At 32.9% G+C, this 18,417-nt stretch overlaps 6 protein-coding genes across 10 annotated transcripts in view; 4 read left to right on the top strand and 2 right to left on the bottom strand.

Annotated features, from left to right (window-relative positions):
• The first annotated feature begins 654 nt into the window (after positions 1 to 654).
• Positions 655 to 4,318, top strand: Achl (La ribonucleoprotein translational regulator Achilles). Its single transcript, XM_076691568.1, has 3 exons — positions 655 to 1,972; positions 2,066 to 2,390; positions 2,564 to 4,318. The coding sequence occupies exons 1-3, from the start codon at positions 1,208 to 1,210 to the stop codon at positions 3,121 to 3,123; spliced, it is 1,650 nt and encodes a 549-aa protein (XP_076547683.1). The 5' UTR covers positions 655 to 1,207; the 3' UTR covers positions 3,124 to 4,318.
• Positions 4,319 to 5,831: 1,513 nt separating this feature from the next.
• Positions 5,832 to 8,065, top strand: Pus1 (Pseudouridine synthase 1). Its single transcript, XM_034319366.2, has 7 exons — positions 5,832 to 5,972; positions 6,100 to 6,224; positions 6,381 to 6,776; positions 6,918 to 7,260; positions 7,331 to 7,586; positions 7,665 to 7,810; positions 7,883 to 8,065. The coding sequence occupies exons 2-7, from the start codon at positions 6,155 to 6,157 to the stop codon at positions 7,965 to 7,967; spliced, it is 1,296 nt and encodes a 431-aa protein (XP_034175257.1). The 5' UTR covers positions 5,832 to 5,972; positions 6,100 to 6,154; the 3' UTR covers positions 7,968 to 8,065.
• A 151-nt stretch (positions 8,066 to 8,216) lies between these two features.
• LOC117601977 (modular serine protease-like) lies at positions 8,217 to 14,380 on the top strand. Of its 3 annotated transcripts, none has more exons than XR_004580849.2 (9): positions 8,217 to 8,491; positions 9,117 to 9,156; positions 9,280 to 9,666; positions 9,806 to 10,245; positions 10,318 to 10,536; positions 11,071 to 11,354; positions 11,424 to 11,754; positions 11,866 to 12,157; positions 14,233 to 14,380. XR_004580849.2 is itself a non-coding variant. In XM_034319364.2 (8 exons), exons 1-8 carry the CDS (start codon positions 8,452 to 8,454, stop codon positions 12,081 to 12,083), a joined length of 1,959 nt encoding a protein of 652 aa, XP_034175255.2. In that variant the 5' UTR covers positions 8,217 to 8,451; the 3' UTR covers positions 12,084 to 12,441. The 3 variants fall into 3 exon arrangements, 1 of the variants encoding a protein (XP_034175255.2); XR_004580848.2 differs by having other exon boundaries at positions 14,137 to 14,274; XM_034319364.2 differs by lacking the exon at positions 14,233 to 14,380 and having other exon boundaries at positions 11,866 to 12,441.
• Positions 12,528 to 14,515, bottom strand: LOC117601978 (charged multivesicular body protein 7). Its single transcript, XM_034319365.2, has 5 exons — positions 14,374 to 14,515; positions 13,989 to 14,257; positions 13,118 to 13,889; positions 12,847 to 13,039; positions 12,528 to 12,787 (listed from the first exon to the last, which is right to left on the bottom strand). The coding sequence occupies exons 2-5, from the start codon at positions 14,255 to 14,257 to the stop codon at positions 12,705 to 12,707; spliced, it is 1,317 nt and encodes a 438-aa protein (XP_034175256.2). The 5' UTR covers positions 14,374 to 14,515; the 3' UTR covers positions 12,528 to 12,704.
• Positions 14,516 to 14,734: 219 nt separating this feature from the next.
• Positions 14,735 to 15,667, top strand: LOC117601981 (transmembrane protein 234 homolog). Its single transcript, XM_034319371.2, has 4 exons — positions 14,735 to 14,884; positions 14,978 to 15,129; positions 15,199 to 15,358; positions 15,433 to 15,667. The coding sequence occupies exons 1-4, from the start codon at positions 14,869 to 14,871 to the stop codon at positions 15,513 to 15,515; spliced, it is 411 nt and encodes a 136-aa protein (XP_034175262.1). The 5' UTR covers positions 14,735 to 14,868; the 3' UTR covers positions 15,516 to 15,667.
• Positions 15,668 to 17,661: 1,994 nt separating this feature from the next.
• blo (bloated) overlaps positions 17,662 to 18,417 on the bottom strand; it is an 82,192-nt gene continuing 81,436 nt past the window's right edge. For all 3 annotated transcript variants that reach the window (XM_034319353.2, XM_034319354.2, XM_034319355.2), the window contains one exon: positions 17,662 to 18,300. In XM_034319353.2, the coding sequence (XP_034175244.2) occupies positions 18,107 to 18,300 (194 nt within the window). In that variant the 3' untranslated portion in view covers positions 17,662 to 18,106. The remainder of the gene's footprint in view (positions 18,301 to 18,417) is intronic.

The raw sequence follows: 18,417 nt of genomic DNA, 5'->3' as shown, positions 1-18,417 counted from the left end.
CTATTTCTTAACTCACAAATTCTCCCGATTGATTCGTGAAACTTTTTTATGTGAAATACCGAAGAATATTTTATGGTGAGTGTTAAAATCAACATTAAATCAATTAAAATAAGAACCACCAGAAAGAAGTTATCTACCTCAATATTCAATAACAATATTTCATCTTCAAGTTTGCCTTTTTTCGTTTTATATAAAAGTTAATTACATTTCATGTCACGTGCAAAGAACTATTACCCTTGAATGAAAGATCGGTAACTTTTTGTTATGCGCTCAATGTTGTTATCCTCTTATGTGAATCATTATAAACTTCAGTAAAGAAACGATGCCCTATTTTCTCTTTAACATTGTTTATTACGCGAGCTGTCAGTGAACGGTTTCTAAAAGGGTGTCAAAAAATAAAGAAAAGAATATTTTCATCTGAAATTCCTTTGGTCCATTCGAACCTAATTCAAATTCGATACTCTTCATTTCTCAAGGTTTTGACCAAGTGCCCTTCGGGTGGTTCTTACCTTCCCTGATGTTTCATTCTTGACCGGTATTTAGGAAGGTCATGATCTCAGGGTAGGTTTACCACGAATGATATAATCACGCATGCGCAACCCGCGGGCGAAAGTATTTAAAGAAGTGGACGCGCCTTCGGGAAGGCCACTCTTCCCTGAACTGTCACGAATCGCGCAAGTCCCCCACTTTCCTCCCCTTCCGAGGCGAACGAGCATGCGTTCCCAACGAGAACGGGAAGATCGGCTCTTTTAATCTTTTCTTTTATTCATTTTCCTCCTTCGGCAATTGCTCGTTTAACCCTACGACAGTCCCCCCCCCCTCCATTAAGGTCATTTGTCCTCCGCGTTTTCCCTCTCCAAACAACCTTAATACACCATCGGGTTCGTTTAATAGACCTGCTGGCTTGTCTCTGCAGATTTGATTTGGTGCCGGCAAACGTATCGGTCCAGTGACAAGAAACCACTAGGCAACTCAAATTCAAACGTCTGTTTATGGAAAGGATACTCGGTTATCTCCTCTTTGAGAATTTCTTCGATTCTACGCTATTCAATATAGACGATGTTTGTTTAACAAGAAAGCCTGAGAGTGAACATAAATTTCTTGATGGATTGATTTGAAAGATAAACGCAAGAGATCGAGGTTCGTGTTTTTCAACCGACAATCGGGATCTTGGTCGTATTTCGTGAATATCTACACTCGTGGAAAGATGGAGGAAGTGGACGTTCAACAGGAGTCAAGAGACCAAGTGGGCTGTTTGATATTTTCTCCACCGCCGATGAAGAAATCCGACACGAGGGACAGTATTTCTTCGGTGGACAGCGACGTCAGTCTTTCGTTCGATCGGAGGGGCTCCAAAGGAGAGGATGCTGATCTATCCGACTGTGGAAGTACGAGCAGCGAAAGAAAATTGAACGATACGACGGAGAATCGGATAAGTTCTGATCCCGATTCGGGAGCAGACTGCAAGGAGGACACGGTCGTCAACGACTCTAGAGAGCAAAAGCAGGAGAAATCGATCGAAGAAAGTAAGAGCACTCAGGCGGACGATTTTGTCCCACCGAGCGACGAGTTGACCGAGAAAATATGTACCCAAGTGGAGTTTTACTTTTCCGATGAGAATATCGTCAAAGACGCGTTCCTCTTGAAACACGTGAAAAGGAACAAGGAGGGTTACGTGTCTCTGAAGCTAATCTCGAGTTTCAAAAGAGTGAAACACCTTAGCAAAGATTGGAGAGTAGTGGGTGCAGCTTTGGCAAAATCTAAGAAACTTCAAGTGAATCCGCAGGGTACAAAGATCCGTAGGATCGATCCTCTGCCACCTTTCGATCAAACCACCCCATCGCGAACGATTCTAGCTGCTAGACTTCCGGTGGAGAAGTTATCGGTCGAGTCTGTGGCTGAAATCTTCAGGCCATGCGGAGAGATCGCTCTCATCAGGGTTCTTCGACCAGGTCATCCTGCACCAGCCGAGGTAACATAAATTTTCATTCTTTCATTTATGTAACAATTGTTCGAAATTGTGACGATCGCAATTAATAAGAACGCTTGGTCTTTTGATAATTAGGTAAGACAAGCGATAGCTAAGAGGCCAGAATTGGCGGCAAGCGAGGAGTGCGCCATGGTCGAGTTCACGGATTCAGCATCTGCTCGTGCTGCTTTACAAATGTCCTTGGGCGATGCCAAGGTGTTCGAGTTGCAACAATCTGGCGATAAGAAGAAGAAACAACAACCAGCAAAGAAAAGTGCCCTGACAAGACTGGGCAAAGAGGAAACTTATAATTCATCGAGTTGCGCCAGTGGATCTGAGCCCGAAGACGGACGAGCCAGGCATAAGAAACCAATTCACACCTACCCAACGTATCACCCTTATCCGGGAAATCATTATCAAGGTACCGTTAAAAATGATACTTGTATCTCTTATAATCTTGTTTCTATGGTGAAAAAAGAGAATTGAAATTGGCCGAATCGAAAGGTGTACTTACTCGGTGGACTTTAGTTAACTTTTACTTTTTTAGGTCATTGAATTGAATAATGTTACGATATACGAATTCGATTGTTACAGGACCCCCATCACCAGAGGCATGGTTATCCCGCCGATTGTCCGCATGCTCGGTGTCAGGTTCAGAAAATGGTTACATCCTACGTCGCCTGTCTAGTTGCTCGGGTTCAGGTTCCGGTTCAGAAAGCGGAAGCTTCGGTAGACGCTACTCAGCCTGTTCCTCTGGTTCCGACACCGGTTATTACCACCCAGTTTTCCCACCGAACTACTACTATCCGGAAAATCGACGTTTCTCCTGCTGTTCGAGTTCCGGTTCCGAGTGCAACGGTGTTTGCTATCATTCTTCTAGTCGTCGAGGATCCGCGGATTACGGGCCCTTTATAAGAAGGCTATCCGCTTGCAGCCGAGATTCCGGCTACGACGTGGGTGTTAGGAGATTGTCGTTATGTTCCTCTGGCTCCGAACAGGCTGGATATTGTCGACCTAGAAGTAACAGCGGTATTGCGTTAACGCATTTGCCGGAAAACGTGACGAGAATGCCATCTGGTCCAGATGGTACGCGTGGGTTTGGTCGACCACCTAAAATGAACGCCATGGCACCACCCATGGAGCCCACGTGTTAGAATTTATTTATTCTTGACAGTATGTTTTTATAATTACGGTTCTCGCTAACTAACGTTCTCCGAAGTAATGAGATAGCTGACAATTTACATATTTTTCATTTCATTTCCATATAGGCATTAATACTTTCAAATACTATGTTTGCATTTAATTTTATCAAGTGATTTTAAATGTTTCGTTACAAGGCTGTTAATTACCGCCGAAATTGAATATATTTAGAAACACTTGCGAGAACGTTTCATCTTCTTCCTAAGTTATACTTTGTTCAGTAATCAGAGATTTATATTTAATGTAAATAATAGTATTTTTAAAAATTGCGTAATTGTGATAAGCGTCAATTCTACAAAGGATATCTTCAATGTATGTAGAGTGTTATACAAAAACGTTCGATTATGAAGTTTTGTGATATTGACGAATAAATGTACACTGTACAGGCTTCGAAATCGTAAGTAGTATATGTCAGTATTGGACAGACACTACTCCGTGTTACCCGCGATACTCAAGCAGTAATATACAGTAATATACATTATGTAAACGTTGTAAAGAAATATATTGATACAATAATTTTCCATCTGTATGGTTTTATTTAAACATTCTTTGCAAATAAGTAGAAAATCAAACGATATTACGACTGTAGTGTATCATTACTGCCTGTTTCTTAAAATAATAGTAACAGAAAGAAGATGAGATTACTCGAGTTCTCTTCTAATTTCTAAAGAAAAGTTCTCGGAGATGACCTATGCATCTTTTATAATGCCTCAAAAACTTAATTACGATTATTACTACAAAATTAAATCTTCCGCCGATAAAAAAGTAGTTTCAGATTCGACCATTGCGCCAGCTCTACAAAAACGGCGCAAACTATTCGACGACTTATCGACCTATGGGGACTTATCCCTCATTTAAATTGAATGAATTGCGTTTAAATTGTAATAATATATTTGAAATTGTTAATATAATGATATACACGTCCTTTGGGTTTAAAGGCTTTTGGAAGAATGAACATTCATAAAATTAATTCCAATTTGTTTTTAAATGTAACAAATGAATAATAAACATAGTTCAATAAAGGTGGCGGTGAGAATAATCTTGACTAATCTTCCTTATCGACATCGGCCGCCACAGACCGATTGGTACAGATGTCATCTATTACAAACAGCTAAAGCTACTACTACAGATGAGGTAAAGAAGTGATTTATTATCGTATAAACTATGTGTCGCACGTTCTGCAATATCGACATAACTTAAAACTAAATAAGGGGTTGAAGGATTGAAGGATCCTTTTGAAAACAAGAATCAAAGAAAAATAAAAAGCTCGATGAATTTATTGCACATCTAAGTGTGTTTGCTCAAAAGATTTATGTTACTACTTTATGTTACCGAAATCGTAGCGTTTAGCTCGGTATCGTTTTCTAAAAACTATCTTCTGATAAATTTTTAGACGACGATACCGATTACCAGGTCACACCACGTGGAGGTAGCTACGAAAGTGACCCACCTATGAAATAATAAAAAATAACGAATTAGAATACACAGGTAAGAGAAGAAAATGATTTCGATTGATCAGGCTGACTTGCATCACTGCTATCGTAACGCATCTTTGAGAATGATCTATGATTGACCCACTATTGATCCATGGTTAATCCGTTGCTGTGGTATGCGAATAGATTGGGCAATCCGTCTTGGTCAAAGCACTCTTCTGAAAACAAACAAATAACAAACGATTAAGGACTCAATTCGTATTTTGTCCATGTTACAGTTAACTTATTCAAATTTATTCATGCAAACGTGCAAACATGCAATAAACAATTATTAAAAATTTTCTAAATAATTTAATACAGAAGCAAGCTTAAAGATACGCATGTATTAATCACACCATAAAACATTTGCAAAAGTATACAAAAACACGTAAATAATTACACTATAAAGCACGCTAATACAGAGAGATTCTCTCAGCGCGCAACACAATAACCACCCCGCACAATGGAACCCTGCGGTTGTTGCGGGTAAAGAGAACCAGGGGTCATATCGCCGGACCCAAGACTGCTCTGTGTGTGTTTATGGCTGAGTCGAAGACAAGAAACGGAACAGCAGGGATTCCATTGTGCGGCACGGCTATTATGTTGCGCGCCGAGAGAATCTCCCTGTATATTCGTATACATATGCTCAATAACATAAGGGGGTGCAGTACATATGTAGATACATGGGGAACTACACCATAAAACGTGTTAAAAAATACCCGTAAGTATGGACAAACACATAATAAATACATTAAGCACAAGCACTATCACTTTAAATAATCCATATATGAACACATGCTTCAATAATCCAAGCGTGGACTCGCACCTGTCTATATATGACAGTTAGATCCGAACCCGACGGCGGCCCCAATAAGACTGACTAGGCTGCGGCGCGCGCTACCTCCAGCGGATGAGCGCGCAACCGTGACGTCTCACTTCTGCGCCTGCGCAGTCGGTTACCTCGATTTAAGTTTAATAAAGTTTATGTAATTATAATTTTCTATTTTGCAATTGTTTATTGATCAAATTATTGTTACAACTACCGAAATTTATTGTTTTTATGACTTTTATGCGTTGATATCGTACATAATTTTTAGTTTTACTACGTGGTAAAACAGGTACGTTTTATTTTATCGCCGTGCACAGTACACACATGTAGACCTAACTGCACCTGGGGGTGTCTGGGATCCCAAAATCATGACCTCTCGAGAACAATAGCATTTTAGTCTTTTTGTCTCTTTAGTTACTGCATGTAATATATACATACTCATAAACTATATAGTTGTATTTATAATATCAATGAAAAACTAAATTGTTTTTTATCCTGAAATGTATGTAATGTTTATATGCAATTGTTTGTTGCAAGAAAATTGAATTTTATTATAGTTTGTAAATACATTTACAACGTTTAACCCATGTAAAATAACTGTATATTTCATATTATTTGTTATATTATAGGTTATAAACGTGTGTATGTACAAGGCCGTATATATGCGGAATCATTTCGTCTCAAATGTTTTGTGGTACAACATATCGCTTACTAAATAATTTTAAATCGATCTATTCTATACAATTTAAGTTAGGTAAGTGGTTTATTTTAATGTATACTTATATATAAAAAAGTAAGTAAAATAAAATCCATATTAGTCAATGAATTTCATTACACTAATACATTAAATTTAGTGTAGATGTATAATAATAATGATGATTTAATTATTTTTGTAAGTATATGAATTTAGTTTTAGATAACATTTATTATAAGAATATGTCTATCCAAGTCAATAGTGCTGAACAAGATATACTTAAAGTTCATCAGTCAAACAAACGACAAGTAATTGGTGAACATAATGAAGTTGCTACAAAAGCTCAGAAGGTAGAAGAAACTGAAGATGCAGTACAAAGAGTTAAAAGAAAAAACTTTGTAATACTGTTGGGTTATCTTGGGAAAAATTATCTTGGTATGCAAATAAACCGTGGTACAAAAACTATAGAAGAGAGTTTGTTAACTGCTTTGTTGGAAGCTAATTTTATTACACAATCCCAATTTGAAGATATAAGAGAATTAAAGTTTCAAAGAGCTGCACGTACAGATAAAGGTGTTTCAGCAGTTAGACAAATTGTTTCTCTAAAACTACGTAAGTTAAATATTAAGTTTTTGATTTTAATTGCTATCTCAATTATGATGACCTTGTTTTGAAAATTATACAGTTAAAATTTATTTTTATCAAAGATAAAGTAAAGAATCGTCTAATAATTTAAAAAATTGCTGTTTCTAGCACATGATGTAAATAAAGAAGATATAAATAAACATCTTCCCAAAGATATTAGAGTATTTGGTATAAAAAGAGTGACAAAAGGATTCAATAGTAAGAATCAGTGTGATGCTAGAACATATAGATATGTTCTTCCAACATTTGCTTTGGCCCCTGAAAATCCAGACTTTTTGAAACTTGGAGAAGACGAAGTATTAGATGAAGATATACGACGTCAACAACTTTCTACGATAAATGGAGAACCATATAATGCATTTCGATTAAGTGCAAAAATGCTTGATGATCTAAATGAAACTCTAAAATTATTAGAGGGTACACATAATTTTCATAATTTTACATCGAGAATGTACGTTGTTTTACATAATAATAGAATATTATGTAATTAAAAAATGTTTAATTTTCTAAATTCTTCACAGAAAGCCGTTAGACCCAAGAGCTCGACGTTATATAATATATTTTCGTTGTATTGAAACATTTATTGCAAATGATATGGAATTTGCAGTATTAGAAATTAAGGGGCAAAGTTTTATGCTACATCAAATTAGAAAAATGGTGACTATAGCAATAGGAATTTCTAGAAAAATCTTCACAAATGATATCCTTAAAGAGGCATTTTCAGTAGAAAAAATATGTGTACCAGTTGCACCAGGCTTAGGATTAAGTTTACATTTTGTAAGATATTTTAATTTTAAATTAGTCCTAAAAGTCATACAGAAGTTTAATGTTAATGTTTTTTTTGTTTTTGTTTAGGTACATTATAAATATTATGATGAAAGATACGGAAAAGATGGTATTCATGAAACATTAGATTGGAATGAATATGATGAAGAAATAGAAAAATTTTATAGGGAATATATTTTGAAGAGTATAATAGATACAGAAATAACAGAAAATGTGTATCCTTTTTATATAATGTATACCCATCGAACATATCATTTAATATATTCACCTTAATCAATATTATTTAGAATGTTAAACTGGCTTGCATCTTTTTTAACACCAAAGAAATTTGCAGTAAAAGATATTCCAGCAACTGTTGAATATATTCTTTGAGTTACATTACTGTATTAATGCATCAACAGTATATTAAATATATTCCTCTTTTATTCTTGAGTATTTTTTAAATAATGGTACCTATATGAAGAAAAAATCAAAGAAACTGATTTCGACATTGTTTTTGTCACTTACTTACACATTTAATTTTTTTAAATATATATTATTTGTTTTAACAGTATCAATAAGTTATGACTCACTTTATTTTTAACAAAATGCTTTTATCTCATTCTTTTCCATATCTGACAAATAATATATTAGTTATTTCAATCTTTTTTCAATATTAAATTTTTGGAGGAAAGTATCTTACGCCCGTATTACGTTGCGTATATTTTCCTGGTAAATACACACACATAAATATAGATGAATAGTTGTTGAATCTGTGTTGCTTGGCCGGGTAATTCCAGATTGATACAGGATTAGTAAACGATTCACCATATGAAGAAGCTGACCATATTTTACACTGCTGTTTTAATTCCTTATTATGAAGAACAAAATTACAATTATTGTGATAATTACTTATAGTAAGTAAATACATGTATAAAATATTCTTTTATTATATTTTTCTTAAACATTTTGCGTTATATTTTTAAATTAAATTAAATTAAAAAGATGGAATTAAAGTTAAACAGTTGATTTAAAAATAATTTTAGAAGAAAATTCTATTTCTTTTGTAATTTCAGATAATTTTCTTTCTTTTAATTTAATTTATTTTTGTTATAAACATAGAATCTTTTTCATTTCCATATATTTTTATTAAAAAATTAAGCAATATTATAAAGAAGTAACTTGCATTCTTTAATATTTCAATATTGAAATGCAATTAAACAAAGAATATTCAAGAAGTACCAAACCGGTTTAGTAATGGCCAGTAGTGGCCTTGAACCATCAAAGATTCTTGTTTATCTTGACTAAAGATAATAAGTATGCATATATATATATACACGTGTATATAATATATGTATATAACAAGTGATGAATGAAGCATTAGATCATCAACAAAATATTTTTCCTAAGCTATTAAAATCTAAAATAAGATAAAATATAAAGGTATTTCATATGAATGTCTACCATGAATATTGTAAACATAAAGTAAAATTCAAATAAAAACTCAAGAAATATATAGTATATCTTTTTTTTGTTTCATAGGTTTAATAGAATGTGGGTATACACAAAGAAGCAGATGTGGGTAAGTTACTGATACTTATTTATTTACTCTGCTTAGAATATTTAACGAAAAATAAACAAATAACTAATTTCACAATAATTGTAAATGGTAAATAATAAATTCATTGTTAATTTTATTTAACAGTCTAGAGAAATTTCAGTGTAATAATGGTCAATGCATAGCAAGTGAATTAGTATGCGATGGACGAGCAGACTGTAAAGATAAATCTGATGAAACCTATGCTGAATGTAATAAACCAGAAATTATATGTCCTGGTTATGCATTTCGATGTTCATATGGTGCATGTGTAGATGGAGATGCAACTTGTAATGGAATAAAAGATTGTGTTGACAATAGTGATGAAACTTTGTTTAAATGTACAAGTGCTTCATATAATGCATCTACATCATGTACAAAGGATCAGTTTAAATGCAACAATGGACAGTGTATTTCAGAAAGTAGTTTATGTGATGGAAATGCTGATTGTGTAGATAATTCAGATGAAACATTTATTCAATGTGGATCAATTACGTAAGGATAAAGAATTATAACTTTCTTATTTGTACAAAAATTAAGAATATTCATAAACATAGATAACAGATTATTGAAAAATATGAAATAATCCAAGTTATTCATTATTTTCTATTAACATGAATATATCTTCTTACAGTTGCTCAGAGCTTTTCTTTCGTTGTTCCTATGGTGCCTGTATTGATAGTAACTTAAAATGTAATGGAGTTACAAATTGTGTGGATGGCTCAGATGAAGATCCAAAACTTTGTGGAGGTACTACAACAACAGTTAGACCAGCTCCACCAATTTTTACTTTTCCTACAGAATCTTCATCTGATGTATCACCACCTTGGATTCCTGCAACCTGTACTGTACCAGCACAACCAAAAAATGGTTACAGGAAGTTATACAAACCACATTGTTGTGATTCTATAGGAAGTTCACAATCATGTGATCTTTGTGACGTCTCCCAGGGTACTAAGATAAAGCCAGGAGAATATTTAGTTTATAGTTGCAAGCCTGGTTATGAGCTTAAAGGTCGCGATCAGATATTTTGTACTCGGGATGGTCAATTATTAAATATTCCAGTTTGTACAGGTATGGAATTACACTGGAAAACATAGGTATGTATTATTTAAAAAATTAGTTAAATAACTGCCCACCTTACAGAAATACGCTGTGAAGGCTTGGAATCAAATTCAAGAAGTGCTAAATGTCAATACCAAGGACAATATGTATCGTGTCAATCTAGTGTTTCGCCTTATACGGAAGCAAGGTTGAAATGTCGTGGTAGTTATCGTCGAGATACAACATTACTATCAACAGCGGAAGTTACCAGGTGTAATAAAACTGGTCAATGGGAACCAAGGCCGATACAATGCGTTCCAGGTCCGCTGATAATAAATATTCATGTTAATGAAAATCCCGTCGTGTTACAAACTGACGTAAAAAACAATAATTCTACATTCATAGAAATCTTAGAAGATAAAATTGTTATTTATACTAATAAAGAGATAAACATTCATCCAGATATTGATATTAGAATGAATACAAAAGATACAAATATTATCAGAGAATACTGAAAATGATGAATTTAATCTTAAAAGTGTAACATCATGAATTAATTCAATATGTATACTTAATATATGCGAAAATTCAGATATAATTTTAATATATCTATTTATGTAATAATTTTAATACAAAAATATTGTGTTCGCCGATTGGTGTATATTAAAGTATTAAATGAAGTATATTTACATTTTTGTTTATGTTGTTCTATAAAATACTATTTAAAAAATAAATATGAGTTATCTCTTGTAAGCTTGTATTTAAGTAATTTCTAGTATAGTAAATTAATACTTTTCATGTACAACATTAATATACATGTAATTCTATCTAAACAATAATTTAAATATGTTTTAGAATGTGGTGTATCACCTATAGACTTAGTACCACTTATTGTAAATGGAACTCGACCTAACATTACTGAATTTCCATGGCATGCCACACTCTATAGAGACAAATCACTCAAAGAACCTAAAGAATTTATTTGTGGGGCAACTATTATTCATGAGAAATTTCTAGTTACAGCAGCACATTGTGTGTATGATGATATTGATCCTTCAAAATATTATATAGCAACAGGCAACATTTATAGAGATTATGATTTCCAATTTCATGATCCAATAATAGTAAAGAAGGCTAAGGTAAATATATTTTATTTTGATTGATTAAAGATAATATCGGTGATGGTTTCAGTAATGTCTTTATTGCAGGTAAAAAACATATACGTTACGTGTAATTATAGAGGACTTGAAGGAAATTATGCTGAAGATATAGCTGTATTAGAGATTGAAACACCATTCAAATTTTCATCTATATTAGTACCAATATGTTTAGACATTGCTCGAGACTTAGTTGGACTAGAGGTGGGAGATGTTGGAAAAGTAGCAGGATTTGGAAAAACAGCTTCAGGAGCAAGTTCTTTCGTCTTACAATCAATTACAGTTCCATATGTGTCTGCAACTAAATGTAGATCATCAAGCGATTATCATCAGACTAAAAAGTATATTACATTTGATAAATTTTGTGCAGGTTACACAAATGGTTAGTAAAAAATTAATTAATTAAAATATCGTACATATAGTTATCAAAATATATTATTTATTTAAATTTACGTGTAACTCGTTTAATTTATTCAAAATATGGAAATTGCAGGATCATCAGTTTGTGATGGTGATAGTGGTGGTGGATTTGTTGTGAAAAAAAATGGAGTGTGGTACTTAGCAGGTATTGTTAGTGTTAGCCTTGGTACAAGAATACTAGGAGGAAGTAGCACTTGTGACAGTTATTCATACACTCTATATACAACAGTTTCTGAACATGTGCAATGGATTCAGGATGTTCTTCACAAGTTACAAGATCAACAATGTTAGAAAACTAACAATGTTCAAATGTTCAGGATAATTTATACGAATATGGTGTACTATATTTACATCATTATATACAGGTATTGTTCCTAAAATTTGTTGTCATAAATATTTAAATATTTTATTTGTTGCATCAATTTGAATGGTTAAAATTTGTAAATAAAGTATTTAGAGGGCTATAATCATATATTTTTAGTGATCAGTAAAATATGTTTGTAAAATTTGATGATTTTTTATAATTGAAGTAAAAAAATGTTATATATAACTACATTATATTAAAAACAACATATTTAATGAAAGATGCAAAACACTGAAAAATTTGTTTATGATATAAATATATAATACATTTTTAAACAAACTTAAATCTAAAGTGATACATTTCTTAAAATTTAATTAAATAATGAACTTTAAAAGTCATAAACCATACTTATCTAAAATTCTTGTCAATATTTTATTACAAGTATTACTTTGAATAAAAAAATAAGGTTTAGAAGGCATTATACGATATTTTTAAACATTCGAAATTACACAAAATTACACTCTGTAAATATCACAGAAGATAAAACTTGTTACTTATGAAAATCAATTAATGTTGTGGTTTTATGGGTTTTATTCCGCGTGTATATTTTACGCACACTCCAAATTTGCTAATGTTTTTTTATTTTGTTTATTTTTTGATGACGTAGATAGTATATTAGTTACTGCAGCATCTACAATAAAAAAATATTAACATTGTACATAATTGTACATAATATTATAAATCTCTTACCTCTCATATGTAAATTATTTAACTTATCTTCAAGCTCATTAATAGAACTTAAGTCTGTATCTGGTACAGAAGGTAAAACATTTTTATCACATTCAATTAGCTCTGCTAATTCTTGTTCTAAGTCAGTATTTGAATCGTCGCTTTTTATGATTTCAGATAATATACATTCTATTTCTTTCTGTTCTTCTAAAGCCTGAAATTTATTATTAATGTAATTGAATACTTTTAATAGACAAAAGAAATAATTGTTTAAGTTTTAAATAGTGCTTACTTCTGACAAATCATCCATAATATCTCGAACATTGGATTCTGATAAACAACTTTCATTGAGTTTCTTCAGTACATCAGATCCTGTTTTGTAAGCTGATAATACAGCAGTATTTGTATGAGTATTTTGAATACTTGATATAAGATTTTGAATATTTTCAAGAGTTCGTGCCCGTTTTTCAATAGTATCTTCTAATTTTTTCTTTTTTCGTAAATGTGTTTTTGCCACTTGTCGTAATCCCTTAGTTAAACATGACTTAGTTTCATTAATTATATTAATCTTTTCTTTTTCCATCAGTTCTATTTCCTTTATAAGTTCATTTTCTTGTTTGATTAATTTATATAATCCTTCATCAAATTCTGTTATGCTATCTAATGATTGCACAACAATTTTAATTAACAGTTCATTTTCAATTTCACTGTTTCTAAAAGTTATTTTCTTTTCACGTCTTAACCATATTAAAATTAACATTACTGTATTATCTGATATATTTTTACTTATTTTACATTTACAGTCATTTAATATCTCAGAAAATGGTACAAGAATATTTTCTTTCCTTTCTTCTAGAATTGTAAATAAAGTATTTCCTAATTCTTTGATAACTTGCAAATGTATGTATCTACTTTCTTTATTAACTTCATTATTCACAATATAACTTTTAACTTTTAAAAATGACCATGAAAGTGGTCTTTTTACAAATAAGTCAACTGACCATGCTGCCCATGAATCACATGGTTCTTTTAAAAATTCACTTTCTGAGATTATTTCATTATTCCTGTAATAATAGGTAAATTAATAAGTAATGATAAAATATTTTTAATTAAAATAAGAATATTCAAATTGAAATGGTTATTACGAATAAGAAAAATATTACCTGTAGAGTTCTTCAACAACCGTTATAAGGCAAAGTGGTGTACAGCCTTTTCTTTTAAAAGCACTGTTTAAATCTGCAATAGAAAAACTACTTCTCATAGTATATTTCAACCATTCATATATTAAGTTTTGCCAAAATTTGTATTTAGATGCCCAATCTTGGGGATTAGCTGATTTACTTCGAAAAGGTGAAAATAAAGCACTCATTCTTTCCTCATCATTCCAACAATTTGGCATTCTTTCAGATGGAAGAGGCAAATTATTATCCATCTACAAAGATAACAAATATTAGTAAGACAAGTAAAACGGTAAACAATTAATAAATAGTATTTAACATTAGATAGGTTACATTTTATATGTAACTGCGAAAGAGTGTTAATATATACCTTTGTACAGCAATAATAATGATTCAATTACAAGTAAAGTATTTGGCTAATTTATTAAACATTGATACCGCCTTATTACTAATAAATAGAAAAATCTCTTATTCTATTATATATAAATGAACACAAACGTCATCGTATTGTTATGAAAGATGGATATATATAGCACACTTATCGTTAGTATGATACTCGTGCTTGTTTTACCAGTCCCTCTCTTATCACATCTCGCACTCACAACTGAAAAGACACAATTTTTAGTACCTTTGATTCTATATTTTTTAGCGATCACTCAAAAGCAGCACAAGACCGAAAAATTATTAAAATAATGGCTTGATAATGTATTTTAAAAAGACCGCTATAAATTAATTTTAAAATTCAGTCTCAGCGCCATCTATACAAAAACGGCTCAAACTACTTGACAACTTACCGACTACGGTAGTTGCTTCCGCTACTTTCCGATAAATGGCGCTATTATCGTCTCTGAAATATTGAATCACGATGTCAATGGCTTTAGGTAAGAGTTACCTTAACTATTTCCTGATCTTGAAAACATTTGTTGTATATCAAGAAATACAATAATTAATTAACAATTTTATATACTTTACAGATTCTATTATATACCTTACTCTTGTAGCACTTTTATGGGGTATAACCAATCCATTTATTAAAAGAGGAGCTAAAGGGTTAGAAAATGTGAAATCATCTTCTAAATTTGGTCAATTTTTTAAGGAGCTTGGATTTCTTATTACACAGTTAAAGGTTTTTTTCATAACTCTATTATCTTATAAATGTGCTATTGTGGTGTATTAATTATTTTCATTTGTATAGTACATTATACCATTTATCATCAACCAAGGAGGCTCTTTATTATATTTTTTAAGTTTAAGTAATGCAGATATATCCCTGGCTGTACCAGTCACTAATTCTCTTACATTTGTGATAACTGCAATAACTGGTTGGTTCTTAGGTGAAGAAAAAATACACCGAAGTTGGTATATTATTTGGTATTTATTCCTTAAATAAGTATTATAATACTGATGCATTTTTTAAATTATTTTTTAGATATGTACATGGGGATGATATTGATATTAATTGGAACAGTACTTTGTTGTTGGGATAAAATGGATAAAACTGTTCAGATTTAGTGTTTTAACATTTAAAGTTTGATTGAAATATTTAAAAACCAATTTCTATGAAACATAATATTATTACTGATTAAGTATTAACTAAAAATTAATAGATAATCAATAACATTTTAGTTACTACTGTTAATAATAATTATTTAAAAAACAAAGTGTTCAGTATAAAATTTGCAAATACATAAAGTATATTGAAATTCTTGAAATAAAAAAATAAAATTAATCTTGGAGTTTTATTTTATATATACAGTATCTTGCGTTATCCTTAATTTTCTGTTTCGGGGTCCTTGATACCCCGAATGCCATCTTATCGGTATGCAGAGAATCATCGGTGGTTCGGGGTCCTTGACACCCCGGACAATGTTTCGATATGCAGAAACAGTGAATGGCGCTTTGGGGTCCCAGACACCCCAGATGTCGTCATGTCGGTATACAGAGTATCATTGGTGGTTCGGGGTCCTAGATACCCCAGGATGGAACCTGGTCTGTATGCACAGAGCGCCACCAGTGCTTCGGGGTCCTTGACACCCGGACGATATTTCGATATGAAGAGATAGTCAATGGTGCTTCGGGGTCCTAGACACCCCAGTATAAAACCTGGCCGGTATGCACAGTGCGTCACCAGTGCTTCGGGGTCCTTGACACCCCGGACGATATTTCGATATGAAGAGATAGTCAATGGTGCTTCGGGGTCCTAGACACCCCAGTATAAAACCTGGCCGGTATGCACAGAGCGTCACCAGTGCTTCGGGGTCCTTGACACCCCGGACGATATTTCGATGTGAAGAGATAGTCAATGGTGCTTCGGGGTCCTAGACACCCCAGTATAGAACCTGGCCGGTATGCACAGAGCGTCACCAGTGCTTAGGGGTCCTTGACACCCCGGACGATATTTCGATAGGAAGAGATAGTCAATGGTGCTTCGGGGTCCTAGACACCCCAGAATGGAACCTGGTCGGTATGCTCAGAGCGCCACCCGTACTTCGGGGTCCTTGACACCCCGGACGGTGTTTCGATGTGAAGAGATAGTCAATGGTACTTCGGGGTCCTAAACACCCCAGGATGGAACCTGGTCGGTATACACTGAGCGCCACTAGTGCTTCGGGGTCCCTGACACCCCAGGATGAGATCAGGGCCGTACGTAGAGGGCACAACTGAATATTTTAATTTTTAAACTATTAACTTTTTTTTCTTATATTACAGAAATAATAACTATGCTTATAAATAATATAAACTTATTGATTGATTCATATGAATTGTTAGTATAATATTTACACGTGAATTATAATTGTTTGTACATACATGTAAAGTAATAAAGAGCACCAAATGAAAATGAACCTGTTCATGTGACCGTTTTAATTACCACGTAAAATTTATTTATTTTCATGAAATTGGAGTAACTGTAACTTTTAATGATCAATAATCAAAGAGAATAGATTAAGTGGAGACACAATAAAGCAATATGAAAGTAGTTAGAAACAAAGATTATTATTACAAATATTTACAATTAGTGTATGTAAGTAAGATCAAATCGATCTATGCACAATAAACATTTTATAATTATACATTTAACTGTTGGATATCCTCTTGTACAACCTGATGTGATTGCTGCAACACAACTATTTCTCTTTTCACACTATTATACTATCGCTTATCTTAACACGTATTGCCTGTTACATTCAACAGATTGAAATATTTAACGCGTTCGGAAATTTTGATTTCACTTGGAACGATGTGTACATACCTAGGAAAACGGAAATGGCACTCTGATTCACGGTGAATTGAATGAAGTATTTTTCTTTCTTTTTCTCTTTTACTTTTTATAAACCACACGCTTCACATTCACAGTTTGTTACAAACACATTTGAAGAGTAATTTAATCACGTGTTATGAATTTGGTGAATGATAAGTAACAGGTGTGTTATGAGACGAAAATTATGTACAACTCTGAATCCGTTCTCATCTCACACAGCAAATTTAATTTGTTAAATTTGGTAGAGAGACGGCTCCATTATGTAAAAGGTAACATATTAATGTATTTCTACATTCCGCTCGTACATTTTTCATAAATTTTCTCTTGGTAATATCAATTTTTTTATTATTGTCGCATGATGAAAAAAAAGGATAGTGTTAATTGAAGAAAAACAAGACGATCAAGATAATGTTTAATAACGTTTAACGCGTAACGCGTATGTATACATATCCAGAGAACATATTACATATCATTATGAACGCGCACGTGGACGTGTTAATTTGTTCTTCGCAAAATTCATTAAAATATAATCCGGTTCGTGGAATCTACAGGCGCGATTGAAATTTTACATTATTCTTTTAGTTGCGATTAGTGTGGATAAACGTTTTTCCAACTTTCTTGTATTCGGTTAATTAATTAATTAATTCCTTCGTGCTCTTGGACGCGTTGCACGAGTTTCATTTTACATTAGAAGAAACGAAGAAAGAGTAGAAACGGTAATAAAATAGCTGATTTAGAATAATTCACCTCGAACACGGCGGCCTATTTGACGCTTATGTATCTCTTATGATTACGAATTACTTAATATGAAACTCAAGACTAGCATTGATCAATGGCCTCCTCTTCAAGCCCGAGATTTCTTGCTTTTCAGCTTGAACCATCCAGCGCTCTTGTTTGGATCGCGTGGAACCGATGTGGACCTGCTTAGCTCTGGTTTCGTGTTGACGTTCCTTGATTTAGTGGCCAACGATTCTGTGGAAACGGTTCTGTCCACCTTTTGCTTGTCCTTCGATTTCAACGTGCTGCGATTGATCGTGCCTGCAGCACAATTCATAACTAATTAGTAATTAATATTAACCCGACGAGCGTTAGGTGGATATGACATACCGGAGTATATATCATTTCATGTTATTCAATTATTTAATTTAAATACTC

This window comes from Osmia lignaria, chromosome 13, assembly GCF_051020975.1.
Source record: "Osmia lignaria lignaria isolate PbOS001 chromosome 13, iyOsmLign1, whole genome shotgun sequence".
NCBI lineage: Eukaryota > Metazoa > Arthropoda > Insecta > Hymenoptera > Megachilidae > Osmia > Osmia lignaria.
This window is presented reverse-complemented; position numbering and strand designations above follow the sequence as displayed.

Bases quoted from the DNA above. Each gene is read 5' to 3' on its own strand.
- LOC117601977 (XM_034319364.2), top strand. From the start codon at position 8,452: ATGAAGAACAAAATTACAATTATTGTGATAATTACTTATA. The intron at 9,157-9,279 runs GTAAGTTACTGA...TTTATTTAACAG, and splicing joins ACACAAAGAAGCAGATGTGG to TCTAGAGAAATTTCAGTGTA. The intron at 9,667-9,805 runs GTAAGGATAAAG...ATCTTCTTACAG, and splicing joins ATTCAATGTGGATCAATTAC to TTGCTCAGAGCTTTTCTTTC.
- LOC117601981 (XM_034319371.2), top strand. The intron at 15,130-15,198 runs GTTTTTTTCATA...TCATTTGTATAG, and splicing joins TTCTTATTACACAGTTAAAG to TACATTATACCATTTATCAT. The intron at 15,359-15,432 runs GTTGGTATATTA...ATTATTTTTTAG, and splicing joins TGAAGAAAAAATACACCGAA to ATATGTACATGGGGATGATA.
- Pus1 (XM_034319366.2), top strand. From the start codon at position 6,155: ATGTTTTGTGGTACAACATATCGCTTACTAAATAATTTTAAATCGATC. The intron at 7,587-7,664 runs GTAAGATATTTT...GTTTTTGTTTAG, and splicing joins TAGGATTAAGTTTACATTTT to GTACATTATAAATATTATGA. The intron at 7,811-7,882 runs GTATCCTTTTTA...AATATTATTTAG, and splicing joins ACAGAAATAACAGAAAATGT to AATGTTAAACTGGCTTGCAT.
- Achl (XM_076691568.1), top strand. From the start codon at position 1,208: ATGGAGGAAGTGGACGTTCAACAGGAGTCAAGAGACCAAGTGGGCTGT. The intron at 1,973-2,065 runs GTAACATAAATT...TTTGATAATTAG, and splicing joins GTCATCCTGCACCAGCCGAG to GTAAGACAAGCGATAGCTAA. The intron at 2,391-2,563 runs GTACCGTTAAAA...CGATTGTTACAG, and splicing joins TCCGGGAAATCATTATCAAG to GACCCCCATCACCAGAGGCA.
- LOC117601978 (XM_034319365.2), bottom strand. From the start codon at position 14,257: ATGGATAATAATTTGCCTCTTCCATCTGAAAGAATGCCAAATTGTTGG. The intron at 13,040-13,117 runs GTAAGCACTATT...AATAAATTTCAG, and splicing joins TTATGGATGATTTGTCAGAA to GCTTTAGAAGAACAGAAAGA. The intron at 12,788-12,846 runs GTAAGAGATTTA...TTTTTATTGTAG, and splicing joins AAATAATTTACATATGAGAG to ATGCTGCAGTAACTAATATA.